We start from the raw sequence: 18,646 nt of genomic DNA on the forward strand, positions 1-18,646 counted from the left end.
ATTATTGTAAAAAAGAATGCTAGAATCAGTGATAATAGGTGAAAATTGTCAACAAATCGTCAAGTAAAACCAAAAAAATTGAAATTAAGAATCGAAACTAGAGGTACAAAGTGAAGGAGAAGAGAATCTAACAACATGAACACTACAAACAAATCAATCACAACGTGAAACACTGTAACTACAAGAAACATTTTTTTTTTGAAGTGGTGGTTCTACAATTGATGGAGGGACGGTAGGAGAAAGTAATGAACATTTTTGGGAATGGAGGGGAAAGAGTGGAAAGGAAGGGGGGGGGGGGTACTAGAAAGCTACGCTTAACAAGTTGTCGTTGTTACTCCTACCTTTTGTCCAATACTGGAAACTGCATGGGTCGAACCAAGCTATGATCAGAGATTATAACCGGATTCGAACCCACAACACCCGCCAGGGCGTGTGGCTCGCTGGTACCCGTGTACCTTTGAACCATAGAGGCACGAGTGGCGATATAAAATCAATGGTAATGTCTTGGTCTGTTTCTTGGTGTTTTGTGATATAGCTATAAAGCGCCATATTGCAGCTCGTCAAAAAGGCGCACTGAAAATTAGGTGCTTAGGTGACAAGTCCTATAAATTCCCCTTCCGTATTAATGCCACTGCATGTTCATATATTTTTCAAGGCATATAAAAGAATCTAACAAGGCCTATAACAATAATTTTTAGCTTAAACTCGAAAACAATCAATAAATACAACGGAAACAACGTGTTGTTTATTATCAATCAATTGTTTATTGTTGGTGTTATCAAAAAAAAAGTTGACGGTAATGCAAAACCCCGCCATACGAATAAGCATAGTAGATTTATAACGATTTTTCTGAAGCCCGCCAATTGGCAGGGTTGGGAACTAGAGGGTTAAGTGCGTTATTTTAAAATTGAAAAAGTCAGTGTAGCATCTAGTTAACATGGAAATTGTAGATACCGTTAGCGACGTAAAAATAAAACATTCAATAACCAACCACTGTCTTGAATACTACATTTGGTGACGAAGTGAAAAAAAGAAAAATCGAAGCAATTCAGACCCACAAGAAGTTTACGGAAAATGGTGTTTTCAATAGTAAGAGTAAAATGTAAAGGTGATTGAATAAATTTATGTTATGTATTTATGTTTAGGTTTAACAAGTTCTAGGAGGGTATGAAATGGGGAAGGCAAATGAGGAGCGTCCAATATAGCTCTAGCCATCCCAAGCCCCTACCTAGCGCCTCCACGTGGCCATACCTGGTAATGCTCTTTTGAGTAGCCAAGCTAGGAGGTGCGATGCTGGGTGATTCCCGGCTGCCTGATCTCTAAACTGCGGGGTTGAATGACGGCTGAGCAACACGACCTTGTTAGTAGGTAAGCTTAACATAAGTTATTTTAATGATTTGTTTCGTTTTAGCTCATGGAGCAAGCCCCTCCTACTGTACAAAGAAAACTCAGGCCGAAGAAAGCTTAAATAGTGCTCATGGATACCAGAAAAAAAAATTAAATTAATAATGGAAGCACTCATGTAAACTCAAATGATGCAACTCTTTTCCATTCGAAGGACTGCTGGTGAGATTGTTCTGTTTTTGTCTATATATCTTCATATAATGTATATTCATATAACACATATTTTATTACATTGCCATATACCAGGGTATCGAACGAATCGAAGACTGGATGAGGGATGTGGTAACCAGCCCTAGTCATATAAGGTCGGAGAGGATTTGATGCGCCCTTCTAGGACACAAATCATCACGCAAGATAAGTTTGCACGGCGAAGTTATGTATCTAGAAACTGGAAGTCTATGCTGGAAGGAGTGTTTTATATCCCGTGTAATCATATAAGCGACTTTGCTTATAGATGCACCCAACCCCTCTTGGTCCTTAACAAACAGCATTTACATGAAAGTTGCTAGGTAGATAAATTCGATTCTGCAGTAATTCTACTTGCATACAATGGGAAACCCTTGAGGTGATGGTGGCTAGCCCCATACATACATACATACATGAAAGTTTAACAAGTTCTAGGAAGTTAGTAAGACCCGAAAATGCGAAATGAGGCTTACTAATTGTACTAAGACCCGATAGATTCGGGATGGTTCTTAGTTAAGTTCCGAACTTACTGAAATAATTGTAGACGTAGGAAGTTTGGTGGTAGGCAGGGTGAAGTACACTAAATAAATTTGTGAGGAAATTGCTACTATCATAACGTTAATCTCAATTATTACATAACACATCACATATTACAGAATGTTACAAAATTTCACATGTCTGCATAGGCAACTCAACTTGTTCCTCCGTATGTTGAAGACTGTGACGATGAACCAGTCTCGACTCGTTGGGAAAAATGGCGTGAGCATTTCGAGGCTTATCTAGACTGGCAAAACATTATCGACCATTAAGAAAAGTTTAAAACACTCATGCTCTTTGGAGGGGCGGATGTACGCAGAGTAGTATCTAAAGTCCAGTCTGATGAATGCCATGTCATAGACAATCGTTATCATGCTGATTTACAATTACTGGATGATTATTTTATTCCACAAGTTTCGAGAACCTATGAGAGACAGAAATTTCGGAAAATAATACCAAGGACGAAGGAGAAAATCGATACGTTCGTTATTCGATTGAAAAAAACAAGCAAACAACTGCGCTTTTGGAAACCAAAAAGACAGCCTGATCGTCGATCAAGTTATATGAACTACTACAGAAGAAAAACTCAAACGAAAGTGTTTGGAAAAAGACCATACTCTGGAAGAGCTATTGGCCGCGGGCCGTTCGCATGAGTCTCTTCAGTTACAATTAACTGCCTGGATACCGTTGTTTCATATGGAAAACGAAGCTATAAACCAGGTACAAGAAAATACAGCGACATATATAAAGCATCGTTGGTTAACTGAAAGCAATACAAGTACTACAAAAGTCATCAAACGTACCGGATGCTTGCGGTGTGATGGACGACATGGTTTTCACTGTCCAGCATTTTGTTAGAAATGCAAGATTTGTAGTAAAATTGGACACTTTGCTCGATGCTGCTCGTCAAAGGAAAAAAAGTCTCAAATGTCGAATCAACAGGAAAACTATGCCGCAGAAGCAGTAAGGTATTTAACGGTTATGGATCAAAAGCTCCGTTGAAGGTTCTAGGTGAAATTACCACTGACGTAGTATTTGAAGCCAGGAAGGTTGACACCGTTCTGTATGGAAGGAGAATCTGAATTCGGAGGAGGAAATTGTTCTTTATTATCTGGAGATACAACAGTAGTAAAACTAGGAATAATCAAGTTCCTAAGTGCAATTGATATCAATTCTTTCCCATGTATTACTGGTAAGGAATCCTTTAATTCAAGATTACAAAAATATGTTTACTTAAAAAATGATATTTCGTAATTGGAATAGTGAAGCCAACAATAAAATCGACAAGAGCGTACCCCCTATTCGTGAAAGTTTAAGACGTATCCTATTTCCACTAGAGGAATTGACTTTAACGAAATTAAGAGAACTAGAAAGGAGGACATTGTTGAACAAGTTAATGAAGCATCCGAGTGGGTCTCCCCGATGCTGGTGAAACGGAAAAAACTAACCGAAGTTCGGATTATTGTTGACCTTCGTGAAGCAAATAAAGCCGTTATTAGATAATTTCATCCTCTTCCAACCCTGGAACAAATGGTTAAAAAGATTGGTGAAAATAATATCTTCACCAAACTTGATACAAGACAAGCATTTCATCAAGTGGTACTAAAAGAAGAATGTCGATATATTACCACCTTCATGAGTCCAATCGGGTTATCGCGTTATTAGAGGCTCATGTTCGGGTTATCAGCCGCCCCAGAACTATTTCAAAATGGTGAATGACCCTTTGGGTTAAAACCACTCAAAAAACTATTTCAAAAGGTGATGGAAACTATTTTTGCGGATCTTCCTTGATTGATAGTTTTCATCGACGACATACTCATCCCCGCAAAAGATGAAGCTGAACTAGAGCATTGAACAGGTATTGTCTATGAACGCTTACAAAAGTACAACGTAATAATCAACAACACAAAAGTCGAGTCAAAGAAATAGATTTTCTCGGTTACCATATTTCTAGAAAGGGTATATCGGTGTCACAGAAGAAACTAGACGCTATCATGAAACTAGAGCCTCCCAAATGCGCTGAAGAAGTAAGGAACTTTTGGGGGTTTATCAACTTCGTTCATCGTTACGTTCCTGATATGGCAACAATTTACTCTTAATTTACTCACAAGGAAAGGAAACAAGTTCTGTTGGAATACTAATCATCAAGAAGCATTTGAGAAAATTAAAAATATATATTATCAAAAGAGGCGGCCTTGGGCTATTACAACACGAATGACGATACTTTTGTCATTGCTGATGGCAGTCCAGTCGGTCTGGGAGCAGTTTTAGTGCAGAAAGTGAAAGGCAATACCGAATTATCTATTACGCTTCCAAAACACAATAACTGAACGTAAATACGCACAAACAGAACGAGAAGCGCTAGCTCTGGTGTGGGCATGCGAAAAATTTCATCACTATTTATATGGGAAATTTTTCTGGTTAATAACAGACCATAAACCGTTAGTTGTTATTTTTGGAAATCGATTGAAACCATCACCCCGAATTAAGAGATGGAAATTACAATTGATGTCCTACGATTTTAAAATTATGTACCGTCCTGGGAAAAACAATATAGCAGTTCCACTTTCACTTTCAAGACGCTACGACGTCCGCCGATTGGAGAATACTGAGGTGAAAAGGGCCTTTGTCGAACAACTTGAATCTCGAGTCTCGGAGTTGCCACCTGGTGGAACCGCCGAAGAGCAATGGACCGGCATCAAGAACGCCTTCATCACGACCAGTGATGAAACCCTCAGCAAAGCGCGCAGCGGGCGGAGGGAGTGTATTTCGGATGAAACTTGGAGAAAGATCGACGAGCGGAGAGAGGCGAAAGCCGGCATTGAGCGAGCGCGGACCAGATCGGCTAAGACAGCTGCCCGTCAACGATACGCCAAACTGGAGAGGGCTGTTAAACGTGCTTGTAGGCGGGACAAGAGAGCCTGGACTAACTACCTAGCCGAACAAGGAGAAACCGCAGCCGCCAATGGTGATATCCGTTCGTTGTACGATATTTCTCGCCGCCTTAGTGGTGCCAGGATGAATTCAAAGATGCCGCTAAAGGACAGAGCTGGTCAGCTATTGACTGACCGTACAGAAAGCTTAAGCGATGGACTGAACATTTTGAACAACTCTTCCGAGTTTCAAATGTCAGAGACCAACAAAACCAGCAGCGTATGACGCCTACGGTTCGTCGAATCAATCGCGTGAACTCGGAGGCGCCATCGCTGGATAAAATTGTAGCAGCCATCAAGAGTATGGAATCCAATAGAGCGCCAGGGATAGATCGTATTTCAGCCGAAATGCTCAAAGCTGACCCATCTTTGTCAGCCCAGATGATGCATCAGCTTTTCAGCAATATTTGGGAAACCGCAACTTTTCCGGTGGACTGGATGCAGGGCATATTGGTCAAAGTCCGTAAGAAAGGAGACCTAACGGAATGCGGTAACTGGCGTGGCATCACGTTGCTCTGTATTACTCTCAAAGTACTCTGTAAGGTAATCCTCAACCGGATCCAGGAGAAGATCGACGCTACTCTCCGGCGGCAGCAAGCAGGATTCCATGCTGGCCGATCATGTGTAGACCATATCACAACGCTCCGCATTATATTGGAACAGATCATCGAATTCCAGGACTCTCTTCTGCTGGTGTTCGTTGACTTCGAAAAGGCGTTCGACCGACTCAATCACGAAAACATCTGGGGCGCACTTAGGCGTAGAGGAGTTCCAGATAGGCTAGTCCATCTCATCGAGGCTCAGTACGAGGCGTTTTCGTGCAAGGTTTTGCACGACGGCGTCTTGTCCGACCCCATGAGGGTTACTGCTGGGGTGAGACAGGGCTGCATTTTATCACCGCTTCTGTTTCTCATCGTTATGGATGAGATATTAGTTGGAGCAATTGACAGTAGACCAAATCGAGGATTGCCTTGGAATCTTCTAACGATGGAGCAGCTAAATGACCTCGACCTAGCCGACGACATTGTCTTGCTCGCACAACGCCGAAACGATATGCAGAGCAAGTTAGATGACCTTTCCGATAGCTCCCAGACAGCAGGTCTCAGTCAATGTAGCGAACATTAAGTCTATGGTAGTGAACACTGACAATTCCTCCAACTTCACAGTAGCGGGACAACAAGTTGAGCAGGTAGACGCCTTTCAATATCTTGGTAGCCAAACAACGCCCGATGGTGGTACCAAGACTGATATAGCCACACGGATCAGGAAGTCCAGGGGTGCCTTTGCAGGTCTGCGAAACATTTGGCGCTCAAACCAGATCACTCTACGTACGAAAACCCGAATCTTTCATTCAAACGTTAAATCCGTACTGTTGTATGCCTGCGAAACGTGGTGCGTCTCAGCGGAGACAACGCAAAAGCTGCAGGTATTCATTAACCGGTGCCTGCGATACATTATTCGTGCCTGGTGGCCTGATAATTGGATATCCAATGAGGAACTCCATCATCGGTGTCATCAACGGCCGATAGCCACAGAAATTCGTGAACGTAGGTGGAAGTGGATCGGACACACCTTGAGGAAAGGAGAGAACGAGGTTTGCAGAGAAGCACTCGACTGGAATCCACAAGGACAGCGTAAAAGAGGCAGACCCAGAAGCTCATGGCGACGGAGCTTAGCCAACGACATCCGGGCTGTAGACGAGCACCTGTCCTGGCGACAGGTAAAAGCCATGGCGGCATCCCTTTGTTTTGCTGAACCGGCGGACATGGACACATAAGTAAGTAACTAAGTAAACTTTCAAGATTATGCCAATCAGGCGTTGATACTGGCCTTAGCTTTGATGATGTGAACTGAAGAATGTGAAATGATAATCCGCATGGTAGCATCTGATTCATGTCCCAAGGCAGTGTCTATTGAAGAACTTTCCACAACAACTAAAGAAGAATCTGAATGAACTGCAGAAGTTGATTCAAAGGTTGCGAGACGTTGCCCGAAAACCCTTTTGAGGTATAAAAAGTTACCAACCAATCTAAGTACTGATGGAAATCTGGTTTTAAAGATCAGCGGATTATAATTCCGAGAGTTCTTCATAAATGGGCATTAGAATTGGCGCATGAACCGCACTTGGTAATATCTTCCATGAAGAGACGATTGCGTGCTAAGGTACCGTATGGTCGCCATCTACCGCTCATTTAAAAACGATTCTAGCTTAGTTTGTCCATAGCAAATCTAAGTTGAGCTCCATCGAAACCCAATTTGCATCATAAGATACAGAAAACAATAGTGTTTATAAGAAAAGTTTACTTAGCTTCTAAATATTTCATAATAGTGACTTTAAAAAAAAGTAATGCAATCTCATAAACCCTTTTTACCGCTCGCTTAAAATATGGTGACCCATTCACCGCCCACATGGGTGCCATTTACCGCTCATATTTTTTACTGTTGCCAAATAAATAACACCCGCGTCTTGACCCTTGTTTTGGGTTTGGCATTTATAGCAGAATAGAACGCTAATATAAATACTGTTGATTTATTTAAGAATAGTTTCTAAATAACCAAAGCAACAAGTTCGCTTGAGCCAATAATTAATTTAGTCATTTGCACTCGATCTTAATAAAAACGCGATCAAAATGGTATTTTTCGCTCCTCACTATAAAGATTATTTATTTTGGAAATGAGATTTTATGAATATAGTGGAAATTTATGTTTAATTCGTTTCAATAAACATACAAAATTATTGTTTGTCAGTAGTTTTTACAATAATGAACCATTTTAAAAAGATATAAGCATTTTTTGTTTGAAATGAGCGGTAAATGGAGCTGGCGGTGAATGGCGACCTTATGGTATGGTGGTCCAAAAGCCAGCCATCGATGTAGCCATTAGTGAGCTTAAAGAAGCTTTTTCGGTTCGGTTAATAGTAAACAAATGCAGCAGCTTTCTAAGAAGGTCACCGAGACAGCGTCGACGCCACTATCTTCTAAAATAACGTTACGGGAACCGCCACTAAAACGTCGTCGTGAAGAGCGTGTGATGACTAGCTTGCCGCCCCTCATCGGCACCAAGTCCACCACTTCACTGACCGTACTGACTGTTCCTCCCCCAAAGGAGCTCTTTTGGCTGTACATGTCTCGTTTTCACCCTAGTGTAAAGTCCGAGACCGTTACTGAATTGGTTCGGGACTGCTTACAGTGTGAGGATCCTATCAAAGTGATCCCTCTTCTGAAGAAGGATGCCGACCTAAATGCGATGAACTTCATCTCCTTCAAAACTGGTCTGGATAAAAAATATCGCAGTGTCGCACTGGATCCAGGTACTTGGCCAAACGGTATTGCTTTTCGGGAATTTGATAACCCGAATTCCAAAAGTTATTGGGCTCCGGCTAACAATCATTCGTTGCTGACTACTCCTCGTATTGAGGTAACCCCGGTTGGCGATTTTTTATCCGCCAACACCGAACCGGGCTCTTCGCAAATGGAGTCCGCCTAGATACAACGGACCGTTCAGTCCTTGATTTTGCTCCAGCTCCATCGTTACGCCGCGGGTTACCGGGATGCACCGATTCTAGCACTTTGGGAACTCCTGACCCCCCCGCCGTAGTCGCGCCTATCCTGCCTGCGTTCAACAGCCACCCTGGTCCTACGTGCGGCTCTGGGGAACGGGGTTTCAGAAATTGCTTTCATGGCAAGTACAAATTTGTTAGTTCGCAACTCACCACTGACCCGCTCTGCGCTTCCAGCCTACTGAATTCTAACGTCAATGGGTTCCATCTGGATAGAAATGTTAATGCCGTCTCCGACCTTGCTCCAGCTCCACCACTACTCCGGCAGCTACCGGGATGCACCGATTTTAGCATTGTGGGAACTCCTGACCCCCCCCCCCCCCGCCGTAGTCGCGCCTTTCCGGCCTGCGTTCAACAGTCGTCCTGGTCCTACGTGCGGTTGCGGGGAACGGAGTTTTCAACATTACATTCATGGCAAGTACGAACTTTCAAGCCCGCATCGCACCACTGATCCGCTCTGCGCTTCTAGGCCACTAAACCCCAACGCTCCTGCCTTCCATGGACGACGCAGAACTGGTACCTCAACATTAGAGCCGAACAATGCAGCTGTTGCATCTAGCGATGTGGACGATAACCGTCCCATGCGTTGTTACTATCAGAACGTGCGAGGATTACGGACAAAGGTAGACCCGTTCTTTTTGGCTGCTAGCGACTGCGACTACGATGTTGTTGTGTTGACCGAGACATGGCTGGACGAATGTTTGTACAGTGCGCAACTGTTCGGCAATGGCTTTGCTGTCCATCGCACCGATCGTAACCCCTTGAACAGTAGAAAAACCCGTGGCGGGGGTGTTCTGATCGCTGTTTCAACTCGATGGAACAGTTATATCGATCCAACGCCTGTGTCCAATGCTATAGAGCAGCTATGGGTCAGAATCGCTACGCCTCGTCGAGTTGTGAGTGTGGGTGTCATCTATTTGCCCCCGGATCGACGTAACGATATTAACAGCATTCATGAGCACGTGGACCCTATCGGTGCTGTTTTCTCCAACTTGGACCTCAGTGACTATGCTCTGCAGTTTGGGGACTATAATCAACCTCAGCTCCGGTGGTGCAAGTCGAGCGACGGGTCTTTCCAGGTCGACTCCCTAATGGTTTTATCTGCTGCCAGCTCTACACTTATCGACGGTTTTGCCCTACATGGATTGATGCAAGTCAATGGTATTGCCAACAAAAATGCAAGATTTCTTGATTTAGTCTTGAGTAACGAGGCCGCAACGCCAGTCTGCACCGTTTCGGAAGCAATTGAGCCTTTGATCACTCTCGACGCAGACCATCCTGCTTTGGACGTCCTGTTGAATCTCCCAACGCCGATCATTTTTGAGTCTGCCTTCGGGAATGATGGTACACCGGACTTTCGCCGAGCTGATCATGATGGAATCAGATCCGCTATCTCTCCCGTTGACTGGCAGACAATAAACTCTGCTACATGTATTGACGACGCCGTCGATTATTTCCAGCGAACAATCGTAAATCTAATTAGTGAATTTGTACCCGACACCCACCCGCCTTTAAAACCTCCTTGGTCGAACAATCGCCTACGCAGACTAAAACGGCTGAGGGCTAGAGCTCTACGAAGATACTGCCGGAATCGTTCTCACCTTACAAAACAGGAATTCAACCGTGCGAGTAACGACTACAAGAAACTGAATAGATTTCTGTACCAACGCTATGTTCTCCGCACACAGGCATCTCTGTGCAGGAATCCAAAGCGATTTTGGCATTTCGTAAATTCCAAGAAAAAGAGGCTGGTCTGCCAATGTCGGTTCACCTTGGGGAACAAGTTGCTAACTCTGAACTTGAGAAGTGCGATCTTTTCGTCCAATACTTTAGGAATTCGTTCAACGAACGTTCTGCCTCACCTGCACAAGTCGCCATTGCCATCAACGACTGTCCTAGTGATACTTTTGAGTTCCGTCCATTTCACATTAGTGAACAAATCGTAATGTCTGCACTCCAAAAGTGAAAGCTTTCTTATGCTACTGGTCCCGATGGCATTCCAGCGTCCATTCTAAAGTTGTGCTCGGAGGTGTTAGTTACTCCACTTACAAAACTGTTTAACAGGTCACTGCAAGAAAACAAATTTCCTGAACTATGGAAATCCTCATTTATGTTCCCTGTTCACAAGAAAGGTGATAAGATAGATGTTCGGAATTACAGAGGCATCACCTTCTTATGCTGCTGTTCTAAAGTTTTTGAGATTATTATCAATGAGGCGCTTTTCTGCTCATGTAAGAACTACATTTCAACTGCTCAGCATGGATTCTATCCCAAGCGGTCTGTTGCGACAAATTTGACCGAATTTGCATCACTATGCGTTCGCACAATGGACAACGGTGGACAAGTTGATGCTGTCTACACTGATCTCAAGGCAGCATTTGATCGAGTGGATCACGAAATACTGTTAAGGAAACTAGAAAAACTTGGAGTCAACAGATCCTTAGTCGCCTGGTTCAGATCCTATCTGATAAACCGATCGCTTCGCGTTAAGATCGGAGCTTCTAGTTCCGAAGTGTTTACGAATGTTTCGGGTGTCCCCCAGGGCAGTAACCTTGGGCCACTTTTGTTCTCGTTATTTATCAACGAACTTTCTGTCATACTGCCATTTGGTTGCCGCCTGTTTTACGCCGACGACGTCAAAATATACAACATCAACAGTACAAATGATTGCGGCTACTTGCAACTAAGTGTAGATCGTATGCAGAGTTGGTGCTCCCGGAATTTTTTGACACTTAGTATCAACAAATGCAATGTGATAACCTTTCACCGTAGACAGAAACCGATCATGTTTACTTATTCAATTGCCGGACACAGACTTCAACCTTGAGTTGACCTTCAAACCTCACTACAACGACATTCTGACGAAAGCCAACAGACAACTTGGTTTTATATTCAATATCTCCGAAGACTTTCGCGACCCGCTGTGCCTACGGGCGTTGTATTGTGCACTAGTCCGCTCAGTTCTTGAGTTTAGTAGTGTGGTATGGTGTCCATACCAAGCGTGTTGGATTGCTAGATTCGAGCGAGTACAAAAAAGGTTTGTTCGCTACGCACTTCGTTGGCTACCATGGCGTGATGCTACGAACAACGAACCTGCCTTCCTACACTGATCGCTGTCGGCTACTTGGAATTGATACCCTAGAACGGAGAAGATTCATCGCACAAGCTCTCTTTGCTGCTAAGATCATCACTTCGGAAGTCGATTCGCCTGAACTACTCGGGCAGTTTTACTTCTATGCTCCAGAGAGAGTTATACGTCAACGTAACTATTTACACCTCGCAGCTCGTAGTCGACAATACGGAAAAAATGAGCCAATCCGTGCCATTGCCAGTGCATTCAATCTCGCTTACAGCATTTTTGACTTTAACGTTCCATTGCATGTTTTTATGAGAAGACTATCATGATCCTGTGTTCGTTTTATTTTTCATTAAGACAATTTTTGTCAGATGAATTTTAATCAATAAAATAATAAAATAATAATAATAAAATGGATGAGATGATAGAACGTTTCGTTCAGAATTGCCATGGATATGTTTAAGTTTCTGAACCAAATGCTCATCCTATCACAAGAACAGAAATGCCGGAAAAACCATGGATAAAAATTGCAGTAGATTTCACCGAAATACCAAATAATAACCATTTGCTCGTGGTTACAGATTATTTTTCTCGATACGTAGAAGTGGCTATTCCATAACAGCTCAAGTCACTATAACTAGATTACGAGAAATTTTTACTCGTTTTCGGTACCCAGAAATGATAATTTGCGACAATGGACAACCATTTGCGTCTGCGGAATTTTCAAAATTTTGTAAAACTAACAATATAATTATAAAACATGCAGTTCCATATGCAGCTTTCCAAAACGGACTCGTAGAAAGGCAAAACCGCACTTTATTAAAGAGTCTTAAAATTAGTACTACTATCGGTAGGAACTGGAAAGCAGATCTCCAAAATTTTTTGCACGCGTATCGAGCGACTTCTAATTCAATAACAAATTATTCACCTGCCGAGTTAATGTTTGGTTGGAATATTAGCGATAAGTTACCTGTCACTGCTAGAAAGGTTGATATTGAGGAAGCAAGGATGAATGATCAAAAGTCAAAGGAAAAAGGAAAGATGTATGCAAACTTAAAGAGAAATGCTAAAAACGCTAAACAGAAGAAACAGAGCATTAACAAAATGTAAAACCAAAATTCATTGTTTCAGACTTTGTTCGACTACAAATTATCCAATGTCCAATTCTAGATTCCAATTATACATCTACCTAGCACATTTGAATCTGCACTTTAGATTACACACATTGTAAGACATTCGAGCGTCAGTCAATACTTACAAAATTACGAAAAAATATCTAAAAGATGCAGTCATTAAAAAAAATAAAAAGTGTGTTAATACTTACGACCCTTTACAGGTTGTTTTCACTCAGCAAATTTTCGATGCTGATTACATTTGCAATGGTAGAGTGGACGAAAATATTCAGAAAAATTATTCAATTAGATTTTTTCAGTTTGTAGAGAAGATCGATCATCACTTGTACCAAAATTAACTTAAACCATTTTCAATTATGTCCTATTGCACTACACCTAATACGTCGCAAAGCAGTGGCAGAATACAAAACCATTTTTCTCCAGTAGCAACAATAATTATTGACCAAATTAAATAGCGTTTTCAAGCCTTTTTTTCGAAATACTTCTGATATATTCAACCGCACTCTCGATACACTTTGTTAACAATGAAATAATTCATAAATTGTTCTGATTAGCTATTTTTTGGACGTGATGACAACACCCTACAAGTTGATCAAATCAAAGACACTTTCAAAACAGATTCGGGTTTTTTTTTTAATTTTCAAGTATTTGTCTTGCTTGGACATTTCGCTAGAAGCATGCTTGCATATAAAAATCACTCACACAGTCACACTGCCACAGGAATGCTCTCCAAAAACTTATCGTTTATCCTTCAACTAGCTCGTTACTATTTCGACTTCAGTTCAGTGCTGTAAAATTTCATCACTTTCCTTTCAGAGAAAACGAATATTGTTCCAACATGCCTGATCAACAATGCCTTTCGAATAATGACGATATGCTTTACAGAAATAATTGTAGCACAATACTAAACTTTTGAGAGAAATTAATTATTACACATAGAAAATGTTTCCATGCATTTGATAGGTAAACAACACGAAATAAAACAAAAAACCAACCACACGCCACGAGTTTTACGAAGCGACTGACTGGCTGTCGAGTCTCGAGTGCCGAACAACCGATGCCGAGTCAGGGTTGCCACATGCACAGATTATTTTGTGTTTAACAGGTTTAACAGATATTTGAAACAAATCGCCTGTACAGCGGGGTACGCTGCTGAAAATAAAACAGCTCAAGAAAAAATCTTGCTATTTACCGAAGAAATTTTGACAACTCCAATGCAAGCAACCACCTGTCATTTTTTCTTGTGGTAATAATTGCGCCGGATATTATTCCGTACGGAAAAGTGACGTTTTAATTCACCTGCATGTAAAACTGCGCCATCTGAACGTGAAATAATATTTCTTATGAAGTGCGTACTGCTTAAGAAATCGTAAACGAAATCGATTTCTTGAGCATTTCTTGTCCTATCTTTTTACCCATTAAGCCTAGTATCCAGCTGAAAAGAAAACAGCTCAAGAAAAAATCTTACTATTTACCGAAGAAATTTTGACAACTGCAAGGCAACCAATTATCTGTCATTTTTTCTTGTGGTAAAAATTGCGCCGGATATTATTCCGTACGGAAAAGTGACGTTTCAATTCACTTGCATGTAAAACTGCGCCATCTGAAAATGAAACAATATTTCTTGTGAGGTCCATACCGGTATAGAAATCGCAAACGGAAAATCTTTTCTTTAGCATTTCTTGGCCTATCTTTTTGCCCATTTCTTTTCAGGTCGATACCAGGCTTTACTTTTCAGCAGCGTACCCCGCTTACAGCATCAATGTGATACATACAGGTGTGCCAATGTTGGTTAAGTGGTGTTAGTGCAATGAAGAAATTTCATCATGGTGTGGGTGGAATTGTAAATCGTCCAATCACGATGAAGTGTGACGTCAAACTCCAAAAACAAACCCCATGAAGTAATTTGCGGTTTCGTCACCAACGAGAATGACATTTGCTGAGGATCGCTTATGTAGGAGTGAGAGGGGAGCAAAGAGTGGAGGAGAGGATCCGGGAGTTTGGAATTTGATGTTGTTGATATTACTCCTACTGCAAACAGCCTCAGCGAGGGCCTCAGCTAATGTCAAAAAATCTTCATATGTGTGCGTGGTGGAATACTTCATTGTCCGATGCGGTTTGTTTTTGTAGTTTGACGTCGTTTTCTGATTTTTCGCTTATACTAATACCATCAAATATGTCTTCATCTGCCACACATTTTTAAAGCTCATTGGTACAGAATCTGTATGCTATAGAGTGACTATATACAGAGTGGCGACATGTCTTCCCAAAAGTAAAGGTACCAGTACACTGTTTGCTTTATCGTCAAATTTTCTTCCTGTCAGAATTTGGGCAAATTTTGGTATTTGACAGACATATTTGTCTTGCCCAGTACACTGTTTGTCAAATTTGATGTCAAAAATTCGATCTGAGACGTTACCCGTGTTACAAAATCAAATAAATTTTGACATATTTTGTGGGGCCAGTATACACTGTTTGCAAAACAGCATGAAATTCGTGAGATTATCAAATACATTCGGCCCGAAAATGTTTGCGCCAGCAGATTTCTGTGCAGATCAAACAGATCAAATACGCAAAAAAAGTACGCTCGGAAAGTGAGGCTATTCATTTAACAGGAAGCTGAAAGCCATTTTAATTTTTTTAAACACGTTTAATACAGTCATTATTATTAATTAAAAATAATTAATACAAATTACTGCGGTATGAAAATATGCAATTTATATCTATACCTATAAAGAAGGATTTCTGTCTGTCTGTCTGTCTGTCCGTATGTTCCTTATAGAATCGAACACTACTGAACCAATCGGCATGAAAATATGCATGTAGAGGTTTTTTGGGGCCAGGAAAGGTTTTAGTGATGGTTAGAAACCCCTCCCCCCACTAAGAGGGGGGGCTCCCATACAAATGAAACACAAATTTCTGCATAACTCGACAACTAATCAAGCAAATAGAACAAAATTTGGCATGTGGGTGTTTTCGGTGACAAGAATTTATTCTATGGTAAATTGAGGCCCCTCCCCTCTTTATAAGGGGAATTATAACTCCTCTCCTCTTTAAAAGGGGGGGCTTCCATACAAATTTCCTCATAACTCGAGAACTAATCAAGCAAATGGAACCAAATTTGGCATGTGCAGGTTTTCGATGGCAAGAATATTTTCTATAGTAAATTAGGACCCCTCCCCTCTTTAAGAGGGGGGGGCTGTACCAAAGAAACACAATTTTCCTCTTAACTCGAGAAGTAATTAAGCAAATGGAACCAAATTTGGCATGTGGGTGTTTTTGGAGACAACAATTTTTTCTATGATGAATTAGGACCCCTCCCCGTTTTAGGAGGAGGGGATCCTATACACATGAAATGCAAATTTCCTCATAACTGAAAAACTAATCAAGCAAATGGAACAAAATTTGGCATGTGGAAGTTTTCGAGGGCAAGAATATTTTCTATGGTGAATAAGGACCCCTCCCCACTTTAAGAGGGGGGGGCTCCTATACAAACGAAATACAAATTTCCTCATAACTCGAGAACTAATCAAGCAAATGGAACAAAATTTGGCACGTGGGTGTTTTCGGAGACAAAATTTTTTTCTATGATGAATTGGGACCCCTTCCCACTTTAGGAAGGGGGGCTCCTATACAAATGAAATGCAAATTTCCTCATAACTCGAGAATTAATCAAGCAAATGGAACCAAATTTGGCATGTGAAAGTTTTCTAGGGCATGAATATTTTCTATGGTGAATTAGAACCCCTCCCCATTTTAAGAGGGGGGGCTCCTATACAAACGAAATACAAATTTCCTCATAACTCGAGAAATAATCAAGCAAATGAAACCAAATTTGGCATGTGAAAGTTTTCGAGGGCAAGAATATTTTCTATGGTGAATTAGGACCCCTCCCAACTTTAAGAGGGGGGCTCCTATACAAACGAAATACAAATTTCCTCATAATTCGAGAACTAATCAAGCAAATGGAACCAAATTTGGCACGTGGGTGTTTTTGGAGACAAAAATTTTTTCTATGATTAATTGGGACCCCTACCCACTTTAGGAGGGGGGGCTCCTATACAAATGAAATTCAAATTTCCTCATAACTCGAGAACTAATCAAGCAAATAGAACCAAATTTGGCATGTGGAGGTTTCTGGAGGCAAAAATATTTTCTATGGTGAATTAGGACCCGTACCAACTTTAAGAGGGGGTGCTTCAACACAAATGAAATACAATTTTCCTCATAATTCGAGAACTAATCAAGCAAATGGAACCATATTTGCCATGTGGGTGTTTTTGGAGGCAACCATTTTATCTATGATGAATTAGGACCCCTTACCTTTTTAAGAGGGGGGGCTCCCATACAAACGAAATACAAATTTCCTCATAACTCTAGAACCAATGGAAAAAATGGAACCAAATTTATCATGTGGGTGTTTTTGTAGGCAAGAATATTTTCTATGGTATATTTTCTATGGATTTCCCCACTTTAAGAGGAGGGGGGGCCTCCTATACAAATGAAAAACAAATTTCCTCATAACTCGAGAACTAATCATGCAAATGGAACCAAATTTGACATGTAAGTGGTTTTGGACGCAAGATTTTTTTCTATGGTGAATTGAGACCCCTCTCTTCTTTAGAAAGCGAGTTATGGCCCATCTCCCCTTTAAGAGGGTGGGCTTCCATACAAATGAAATGCAAATTTCCTCTTATCTCGAGAACTAATCAATCAAATGGAACCAAATTTAGCATGTGGGAATTTTAGATGGCAGAAATTTTTTCTATGGTGAATTACGACCCCTTCCCCTTTTAAGAGGGGAGCTCCCATACAAATGAAATTCAAATTTCCTTATAACTTGAGAACTAATCAAGCAAATGGAACCAAATTTAGCATGTGGGAGATTTTGGAGTCTTGAATTTATTTTACGATACTTAGAGACCTCCCAGTAAACCATTTGGTTTGTATATCTCGATTGCAACTGAGATGTACGAAATCATATCTGAACGAAAAAGTTATATTTCACGCCATATAAGAACATATATGTACCAAAGTGGAGGCGATATACGTGCGAAAATTTTGACAACTATTTGTAATTCTATTTTGCGTAGTTTTTATAACACGCAACTAAATACTCCTGAATATATGATTAAGATATAATCAAATATTGCAATTGTCTATACTGCTTTATAATTCACAGTCATGAATTGTATATGAGGACACGCACGACTGCAAAACAACTTAATGTTCACTTCGATTTGACATACTCTAATCATTATACAATTCCAATGTGAAATTGACATGAAAACGATTTAATGTGAACTTTCTATTACGATTTTGTGTTATCTGGGCTTTCACCCCTGTGGTAGGGGGATATGGACTCTCATACAAATAAAACAGAAATTTTTGCGAAACTCAAAAACTAATCGAACTCGAGAAATTCGAGACGTTTCCATAAAACAGTAGTCAATACAAGACCACAAAAACTATCTATAGTAACACTAGATCATTCAGGACGAGACGGTCGCGAGTGTTGCCGGTGACCCGCCGTCGGAAGCGCCGCCCACTGAGGGGCTTGCAAAACTCGAGATTGTGACAAAGATCATCCGAGATTTATGATTTATGTACAACACAGGTTAATTTGTGGCAATTCGAAGTTTGTCGGGTCAGCTAGTATACATATATAAGTCGCTTTTTACGCGAGTATTTTTACGCGATTTTCGGAATTTACGCGGTTTTTTACGCGGTTTTCGGAATTTACGCGGTTTTTTACGCGGCTTTCGGAATTTACGCGGTTTTTTCGGCTTTCGGAATTTACGCGGTCTTCAGCATTTAC

The 18,646-nt window shown here is 41.1% G+C and overlaps 2 protein-coding genes across 3 annotated transcripts in view; one reads left to right on the top strand and one right to left on the bottom strand.

Moving 5' to 3' along the window:
• Nucleotides 1-13,799, bottom strand: part of LOC128733626 (palmitoyltransferase app) — a 60,838-nt gene extending 47,039 nt beyond the window's left edge. The window contains exon 1 of one of the 2 annotated variants that reach the window (XM_053827349.1): nucleotides 13,531-13,799. The gene's annotated coding sequence lies outside the window, so the exon portion shown is untranslated. Of the gene's footprint in view, nucleotides 1-13,019 lie in introns of both variants that reach the window. The other variant, XM_053827348.1, reaches the window with a different exon arrangement.
• Nucleotides 8,838-10,585, top strand: LOC128736048 (uncharacterized). The gene is made up of 3 exons (XM_053830531.1): nucleotides 8,838-8,914; nucleotides 9,089-10,248; nucleotides 10,308-10,585. Exons 1-3 carry the CDS (start codon nucleotides 8,838-8,840, stop codon nucleotides 10,583-10,585), a joined length of 1,515 nt encoding a protein of 504 aa, XP_053686506.1.
• Nucleotides 13,800-18,646: the final 4,847 nt, after the last annotated feature.

Source organism: Sabethes cyaneus, chromosome 2 (assembly GCF_943734655.1).
Source record: "Sabethes cyaneus chromosome 2, idSabCyanKW18_F2, whole genome shotgun sequence".
Taxonomy (NCBI): domain Eukaryota; kingdom Metazoa; phylum Arthropoda; class Insecta; order Diptera; family Culicidae; genus Sabethes; species Sabethes cyaneus.

Bases quoted from the DNA above. Each gene is read 5' to 3' on its own strand.
- LOC128736048 (XM_053830531.1), top strand. From the start codon at position 8,838: ATGTTAATGCCGTCTCCGACCTTGCTCCAGCTCCACCACTACTCCGGC. The intron at 8,915-9,088 runs GTGGGAACTCCT...CTGCGCTTCTAG, and splicing joins GATGCACCGATTTTAGCATT to GCCACTAAACCCCAACGCTC. The intron at 10,249-10,307 runs GTAACGACTACA...CTCCGCACACAG, and splicing joins ACAGGAATTCAACCGTGCGA to GCATCTCTGTGCAGGAATCC.